The 8,911-nt window shown below is 43.7% G+C and overlaps 1 protein-coding gene across 2 annotated transcripts; it reads left to right on the forward strand.

The window, feature by feature from the left end:
- The first annotated feature begins 246 nt into the window (after nucleotides 1–246).
- On the forward strand, nucleotides 247–7,979 carry mylipb (myosin regulatory light chain interacting protein b). 2 transcript variants are annotated; one of them, XM_048261908.1, is made up of 7 exons: nucleotides 247–459; nucleotides 1,038–1,228; nucleotides 3,483–3,668; nucleotides 4,377–4,574; nucleotides 4,908–5,072; nucleotides 5,912–6,353; nucleotides 6,999–7,979. In XM_048261908.1, exons 1-7 carry the CDS (start codon nucleotides 373–375, stop codon nucleotides 7,173–7,175), a joined length of 1,446 nt encoding a protein of 481 aa, XP_048117865.1. In that variant the 5' UTR covers nucleotides 247–372; the 3' UTR covers nucleotides 7,176–7,979. The 2 variants fall into 2 exon arrangements, with proteins under 2 accessions (XP_048117865.1, XP_048117866.1); XM_048261909.1 differs by having other exon boundaries at nucleotides 277–343.
- Nucleotides 7,980–8,911: the final 932 nt, after the last annotated feature.

Below are 8,911 nucleotides of genomic sequence, written 5' to 3' on the forward strand. Positions count from 1 at the left end.
GTAGCACATTGGGTAGAGATAGCTACTAGTAGGCTATGCTATTTCACTTCCTATTCCACTTTAAAGTCTTTAGGTAAGGTGTTGTTTAGCTTCTTGTCTGAGATTTATAATCATTAATATTGTGAAACATGAGAGAGTCGTCACATGGATTTCCTCAGGGCCCTGTAGTCCCGCCTTCTCTTTTCTTAAGTCGGCTCTGATTGGATTTTGGAAAAAGTGCACGCCCGCCCCCTTTATAAACCAGTCGCTGTCATTTCTAGCTCGTGGACTGGGAAGTCACCGCTTGCATGCGTTCACCCTCTCAGGGCGAGCAATTTCACCTATAAACCGTGAAACTGCCAGGGTAGGCATACACCAAAATAACTGTTCAAAATGTTCTGCCACGTTACGCGATCTGATTCGGTTGTTATGGAGGTTGAGGTCGATGCCAAGGCAAACGGAGAGGACTGCTTGAATAAGGTAGGCAATGTTGCATTATATAATGTAGTTGTCACCTTTCAAATAAATGCATGTCCACTCGTATGGTAGACTTTCGAATAGTTTATTTTTATTTTGCCCTGTCTTGAAAAATGCCCGTGAACCTTACCCTTGACTGCAGCTTAAGGTTTCCTTTACGGTCTAGTGTTACATCGCCGCCGCCACCAGCAGCAGAACAATAGCAGCCATAATAACTTCAGAGTTTCAATTTTCAGGAAGAGGTTATTTTAGCATAAGGATGGTGTGAACAGCAGCAGTGTGTGATAAATTGGTTAAAACGGTTTGTGAACGGTATAGCCTAGTGCAGTTTTAGAAAACAATGCTAAATTCCAGGTTATAGTCTCTTTTTTGTTTGTTTGTTTTTTTGATGAAGACGCAGAAGCAGCTTGGGCCAGCAGCCATTGTGTGGTTTACATTTACATGTGGTTTATATTAATGTAGCAGAGGCTTTTATCCAGAGCAGCTTACACATCTGAAGAATAACATTCAAGCTACAGTGCGGCGTTGTTATTTCCACTAGAGGAGCAATATTTCATCATTCACTGCATATTTCATTTCAGGTATGTCAAAAGTTGGGAATCATTGAAGTGGATTACTTTGGACTTCAGTTTACTGGCAGTGGAGGAGAGAGCTTGTGGCTGAATCTGAGAAACAGAATCTCCCAACAGATGGACAACGTGTCCCCATGCCGACTGAAACTGAGAGTGAAGTTCTTTGTGGAGCCTCATCTCATCCTTCAGGAACAAACAAGGTGAGAGACGCCACACCACTGACCTCTTCAAACCCACAGTAGCACTGTATCTTACACAGTGACATAGTTGTTATCGTATGTAAACACACATCACACACAGCTGCTTTTTGAGTCATGGGACGTGCTTGTGCATGCATTCAAAGAAAGACTGGGTCTTTCTGGCTCTTACCCAGCAGTTCAGTGGGTTTCTTTTCACCTCTGCCATCTGGAGGTAATTTATGACTTTTCTGTACAAGTACTTCCTGCACTGGGTGTACATTTCCTAGGTTTCCTAACTGAATATACAAGCCACCTTTACTATAACACCCCCCACCCCCTCCTCCTGCGATTCACCACTGTACACTCCAACAATTCTGAGTTAGTACAGTGTGTTCACAAACAGGGAGGCAGTGGGACTGTAGGGGCCGTGGGGAATATAGTCATGACCGGCCTCCTCCCAGAACTTTTAGGGCAGAGAGAAAGCGTGTGTGTGTGTGTGTGTGTGTGTGTGTCTGTGTGTGTTTGTGTGCCTGGTTCCTGGTTGAACTACTCTGCCATTGTCTTTGAGCTGTCAGGGCTTGCATTGTGCGCTTCTTTGCCCGGTTATATAAGGCTTTGTATGGGACTGAATACCGTGGCTGAACGATGAATTAAGTAGAGTTCCCGCCAGGCTATTGAATGTATGCTGTTTTTCTCCCTGAAAGTCATGGAGCTTGTTGTTACTGGGATTAGTTGAATTAAGTAATGAGCACACAAGAATGCCAAATGGCTTTGCATTCAGTGACCCTTTGGCTGTACTCTGTTGTTTATCTAAACATGAAATTCACTGGTATGAAACACCACCCACCACACAAAAGAACTATAGTAATACTATTAATAAGATTTCTAGCTCTATAGTAGTCTATAATACTATTACTACTGTAATACCTCTATAATATCCTTGCCCTCTATAGTGTTATGATAGAACAGCCTTACCTGTATATGCCCCAAAAGACTATACGATTCCCATAATATCCATAGTATTATAAATAAAGATTTTATAAAGACTTCTAGAATATTTGGCCCAAAAAACGATAAGATTCCTGTGGTTCTTTTTTGTAGGGGCAAGGCACAAGCTTTTGAGCAATTAAAGATGAACAGGAAGACTTGATTTAACAACTGTGGCTGTTATATAACATGTCTTTCTTCTACATGTGTCGTGAGCTGCATTGGCCTACCTACTAGTCTGCTGCAAGTACAGTATGCACAGCTGCTCTGTCTGTGTCTTTATGGGCCAATGTAACAAGTGAACTTTAGTTACCTCTGCTACCAAATCAAAGGAAGACAATGGGTGGGGCCCCAAGCCATCCCTGGAGAAATACAGGATAATAGCCAGAACAGATCAGCTTCCTCATCTACTATGTCTGTATTTTAGTAGACTATTTTGACTTGAGGCAGAAAAAAGAATATTGATGTTGCTGTCTGTTTTTTAGTTGAGGAAAGAGTGTGAAGAAAAGAGACAATATTTGTGCGTGTGAGAAAGAGAAACTACGCCTGCTGTGTGGTCTGGGTTACCTTAGGTCAGATTCCTAATGACAAACTTAAGTTCTCTTTTGCGTCATCATGCATCAGATGTTGATTAGATGGGAAATGGCTACTTTTTTTACCTCATAGTTTTGAGAGAGACATTAAAAGGTGTCCATTCACATTAATGTTTAACTTATTTATTATCTTTACCATTTTGAAATCCATATTTTGTAATGGAAAACAAGATGAAATGTGTCAACATTCAGTGATTTTCACACTTCTGTCATTTTCAACTGTCTTTATACTGGATTGTATGTTCTTACTCTGTAATAGCATAATATGTGCTTTAGCATCGAATTGGGCGTATTAGTGGAATGTGAACATTCACAAGTGTAGTTGTCGGCATCGTTATCTTTTTCATCTGTTCTTTGAGGTTTTATTTGGTCTACTTCAGCGCATGTGACGTTAAGGCAGAGTTTTGGAATGGTTTCCTGCTTTATCACTTGGCACTGCAGCAGAGGGGTCACCAATAGCCTGCAATCCATCCGCTTTTTCTGGCTCAATCTCTGTCCACGATGATAAGAATGTCAAGGCAGATGGTCACAGGAAGCCAGTGCTGACAAAAACAACTACAACCAAAAAAACTCAAATGTTCCACGGTCTCTCCACACCAAATCCACACTGCCATTGTGGCGGAGTCCAGCCTGATGTTTTATCCCCGCTGAAGTGGTCCGACAGCATTTCTCATCCGCTCTGTGTGTCCCCTCAGACACCTGTTCCTGTTGCACGTGAAGGAGGAGCTCCACAGAGGTAGCCTGCGCCTGGACGCCGAGCAGGCCGCCGAGTTCTGTGCCCTGCTGGCCCAGGCTGAGCTGGGGGACTACAACCCCAACACCGCCAAGTATAGCTACGCCCACCTGTGCGGAGAAGAGCCCAGTCCTGCCACCCTCAACGGGTAGGTACAGTAATTACTGCCCTCACCACCTGGACTGCAGCTGTCACCAGACAGTGCAAACAGCCTTTTGCCCTAAAGTAACCTCTTCCATTGTTGCAGCATTTGTTGTTGAGCCGGTTTTAAGCATGTGACCTTGTGAGGAGCGTCTGACACTCCTGGTTAGTCACTCTGAGTCTCTGGCCAAGTAGATAAATGTACTCAACTAAAATGGCATGTCTGGTTGTTGTTCTCAAGAACAGTATCTTATGTCCGTCAGATTTTCAATGCACAGCGTTTTATGTAATGGACTAGGGGCAATATCGACCATATGCGGTATCTACCTCCACTCTTATGCTGCCCATTTGAAAAAGCCTTAACTCTATCCATTTCTCACTCACTCACACACTCTTTCTCTCTCTCTCTCTCTTTCTTTCTTTCTTTCTTTCTTTTCTCTCTCTCTCTCTCTCTCTCTCTCTCTCTCACTCACACTCACACACACACACACACACACACACACACACAGACGGGAGTTCATTAATCAACTGTGAACAGCAAACTGCCTGTCTCTCTGTCAACATGCTACCTTTCTGCTTCTGTAGCACTTTTAGGCTTTTGACTTTGTGTGAAGTGTTACTGGAGATATGAGTCAGGAATTCCTGTCAACTAGAGCGTGTGTGTGTGTCTGTGTGTGTGTGCATGTTTTGCATATGCTTTGCATTTGCGTTTTAGCCTTATTTCGAAGCACCAGGAACTGGAGGGGATGGGCCGTCCGTCGGCAGAGTACCAGGCCCTGCAGCTGGTGTCCACTCTGGAGAACTACGGTGTGGAGTGGCACTGGGCCAGGAACAGCGAGGGCCAGAGTCTGGCCATAGGAGTGGGCCCAGAGGGAGTGTCCGTCTGCAAGGAGGACTTCACACTCATCAACAGGTACATATGCTGCACTTACAGGCAGCCAGACCAGGCTTTAGAGTAGGTATATTTTTTACAAAGTTAGTTTAGGTAGTTAGCTTAGGTAGTTTTTAATCATGAATAAGAGCGTACAGGTGTAGGTGGATATAGAACACATTTGTTAATGTGTTTATATTTCAGTAGGGATTAGTGATTATCATATTAGATATTTTATTTTGCATAGCAAATAATAACAGATGGGTGACTGGCAGGGTGAATGGCAGTGTTTAGATACCATCAATTAAGTAATATCATTTTGACAAATGCTGTTTAGGTCTGATAAGAATATGCGACGTTGTCTTTTCCTCACAGGATTGTTTATCCAGTCTTCCAGATGGCCACACACTCGGGCAAGAGCGTAAACCTGACGGTCACCAAGGATACCGGCGAGAGTGTTGTCCTTGAGTTCAAGCTTGTCAGCTCCCGAGCAGCCAAGGGCCTGTATAGAGCCATCACAGAGATCCACGCCTTCTACAGGTGATGGTCGCAAATAAGAATACATTTTATTTACACAAATCTCAAAGTGTGAACTTCTGCTCCCCATAACCTGCACGTCCACTTCACTTAAAGAGACTTCATACAACAATTGTAGCATTACAAATCCAGTTCTAGAACTCTAATTTCTAGTATTATCTTCAAATTAATTATATAGTATGTGTTAGAAAAATGTTCACAATACTGAATCACCAACTAAATCACCAAAAGACATGAGTTAGGATGCTACCAAGTCTTGGGAACTGTGCTGTTGTTGGTGTTTGTAAGGTTTCTGCATGCCCTTTCAGTAGTAGACTAATAGACAAGTAGACTAGTCTTGCAGTTTAGTAGTTTCAACCAAAACTCCTTACTGATGATTTAAAGCAGTTGAGCCATTTATCATGTACATAATCTGCAGGTGTATGTATTGTAGTATGAGCTAGATCAAATAGAATATGATAGGATGTCACTGACCTCAGGGATATGACCATTTAACAAATCCCCTTAAGCTCAGCCTGTCTGTCTAAAGCTCAGAGAGAGCTGTGGGTGTTGCTCTGGATTTGACTGTTAAATACAAGTCACTTTACTTTATTTTTAAATAGTAAAACTGTTCTCAAGTCTCTTCTAGATATAACTGATTAAACATCATGAAGATGCAATAACGAGAAGCCGTAATGTAATCTGTATCTAATTATCTGTCGCGATCAGGCACTTTTAAATTTCATTAGTGTCATGCTTGATTGTATTAAAAGGGGAACTGCCCCTGTGAATGTCTCCTGATTGGCCTTCACAGTCGTTGACCCCTCAGTGCCTGTCTGTCTGTCCTCCTCTCCCTCCGTCAGATGTGACACGGTCACCAGCGCCGTGATGATGCAATACAGCCGAGACTTCAAAGGCCACCTGGCCTCTCTCTTCCTGAACGAGAACATCGACCTGGGCAAGCGCTACGTCTTCGACATCCAGCGCACCTCCAAAGAGGTGTACGACCGCACGCGCCGGGCCCTCTTCAGCGCCGGGGGGACAACGACGACAGACGCCTCGGCAGGCGGCCAGCGGTGTCGCTCCATGCTGCGCTCCCTCGGGGAGGACGGGGAGGAGGACGAGGAGGCGGACGAGGAGGAGGGCGCGTGTGAGGGCTGCCAGGAGACGCGGCTGGTGCGGGAGCGGCTCCAGAGGCTGCAGGAGGCCCTGCTGTGCGCCCTGTGCTGCGAGGAGGAGATCAACGCCGCCTTCTGCCCCTGCGGACACACCGTCTGCTGTCAGGGCTGCGCCACCCAGCTCCAGGTATCAGCCCCCTCAGTGAAGCTCACAGGGGCTTTTCATCGTGACTGATTTGCATTGCTAAACCCACAATCAGCAATGCACTTATGACCTTTATGACTGTCAACTGAAGTATTAAGGGGCTTTAGGACTTTGTTTGGCTACTGACACATTAATGACCTCCAAATAAAAACATTCTTGGCCAAGAATGTTGTAAGAACTCTAGGAATTTTACGGAGCTCTGTGAATACACCAGTGGTCATAAAATCCTTTGACCACTGTTAAGATGATGGCTATCGGGAATAATTGTGTAAAAATCCTGAAGTTAGCCAGATAAGATAAGGATGCGATAGTGTGACCCATGGGCAAGAGCACAAACATACTGTTGGAACACTTTATTGCTCGCAGCATAGTCTATGCTCAGGCAGTTGACTAGGTTAATGATTAGCGGAACGGGTGACACGCTTCAGGGTGGCAGAGTTCAAGGTTGTTCTCCAGACTCTTTTGCCGTTGCTGCCTTTTATTTGAGGGAAGAAGACTCACTGTTTCAGCATCATGTCTTTGACCAAACATTATTTTAGTACCTGAATATCACTGTTTGCAGGTCAATGGCCTGATCGGACACTGTAAATGAAAAATCATTTTCTTCTTTAATGTTTTTCTCCGCAGTGTTGCCCAGTGTGTCGTTCAGAAGTGGACCACATCCAGCAGGTCTACCTTCCCACATGTGCCAGCCTGCTGAACCTGGCACTGCCAAGCAAGCACACCTCCTATACTATACACAGGGCACTGCCCTCACACAGAGACGCTGCAATGGACTACACGGACAGTGAAAAGATCTGTTAATCACAGGTGGAAAGGGAGGTGCTGGTTACCGCCCCTCACACACACACACATAGACACACACACACACACACACACACACACACACACACACACACTGTATATACTGGTATATACACACACACAAGACAAAGTGAAGATCCGCACACTGTAGAGCTCCCATGTAAGTATTTTTTTTTTTTTTTTGGTAACGTTTCAAGCCCTTACGGCCCTTCCTCAGACTTCCCACACACACATATACTTACACACACACACACACACTACCCTCTACCCACAGTTGTTTTTCCATACAGACACAGCCATCAGAGATTCCGTTTAATTTCGACGACCATTTTCTTGTCATGGACCTGCCGTCAGTAGATCTGATGGACTCCAGTTCCACAGTTACTTGATGCCATGTTTTGTTTTGTGAAAGTATGTATGAAAGGGAACAGTCTTGAAAAAGGGAAAGTCTCAGGAGGACTCCATGAACACTCTGAGTCAGAGAGATCCTTTCTGGGAGTATGCACAAGCTTTTGGTTGTTTTTGAAAGCTGAATGTGCTTTATTTTTGGACAGGTCCAACACACACCATATAATGGACTAATCTTGTAGCATTTCCTTCTTCTGATCTTATACTTTACATATACATGGTTTCTTGAATTACCATAAAAATGCAATGATGTCTCAGAAATGTATTATGACTGGATTATGACTGGATGCTGATAAAGCATACATTTGACTGTATGTCAGTATTCTTTTGTAATGTTTTCACTTGGCTTTGGAATATTTCATATCACCCAGGTTATTAAACCATTATGTTTGGTAACTCCATGCAGTGCGTGTAATTTCTTTCTAATATTTTGTATAATATCCCCCCAAAAATTATTTTACATTAGCGAATGATGAGCCATTTCTGCACTTGTGTGTTTGTAATATTCGATATAATATTAATATTGCGTAATAGTTAGTAGTTTACCTCATTGATCATTCTTGAATCCATAATGGTTAGTTTTACCACCAAAGATCTCAAAAGCCATACATCACCGGATCAGGCTGGAAAGCATGCATTGTAAACTTTCAAAGAATGGATTATCTCTTCCCTGTCTTGTATTAACATTTGTCAGTACTAGTTTGAGATAATGTAAAGACAGTACAGTCATTTCTACCCTTTTGGCTGATCACATTGAAGTCTAATGTTCACCACACACACTTATAAATGTTCCACCACACAGCTCCCATGTAGGCTAAGTCTACTTCAGGTCTGATCTGATAAGCTGATAAAACTGTAACATAATGCATACATTACATAAGAGCAGGGAGTTGTGCCATCTCTTGACGTCAGGTATCATTTGGTGATATAGAAATGATTACCTAATGACTCTTATATCTGCTTTAAACATCAGCGCTGGAGCAAGAACTGATCCTGAAGTTTTTGTTAATGCATCTATATAGCATGACCTTTGTTACCATTCATTGAATAATGTCTAGAAGTCTTAGCCTGGAAATGTCAGAAAGATTGTCAACAAGTGTGAGGGCAAAGAAATCTTGTGCATGCAGAGACTGGGTGGAACTTTACAGTGCTGAGAGGGAAAAGCACACAATGTTCTGGAGGCGGAGAGAGAGCGAGCGAGAGAGAGGCCCCGTGCATGCATACATACACAGACAGGCAGACCCTCCCCCCGGGCACGAGGTCAGACCTGAGCCAGCAGGAGACTCACAGACTCAGGCCCCCAGAGCAGTCTCCTCAGCTACAGCTGC

Source organism: Alosa alosa, chromosome 13 (genome assembly GCF_017589495.1).
Source record: "Alosa alosa isolate M-15738 ecotype Scorff River chromosome 13, AALO_Geno_1.1, whole genome shotgun sequence".
In the NCBI taxonomy this organism is placed as follows: domain Eukaryota; kingdom Metazoa; phylum Chordata; class Actinopteri; order Clupeiformes; family Clupeidae; genus Alosa; species Alosa alosa.

Coding starts and splice junctions, on each gene's coding strand:
- mylipb (XM_048261908.1), top strand. CDS start 373: ATGTTCTGCCACGTTACGCGATCTGATTCGGTTGTTATGGAGGTTGAG. Junction 5,073..5,911: donor GAGATCCACGCCTTCTACAG/GTGATGGTCGCA, acceptor TCCCTCCGTCAG/ATGTGACACGGTCACCAGCG. Junction 6,354..6,998: donor GCTGCGCCACCCAGCTCCAG/GTATCAGCCCCC, acceptor TTTTCTCCGCAG/TGTTGCCCAGTGTGTCGTTC.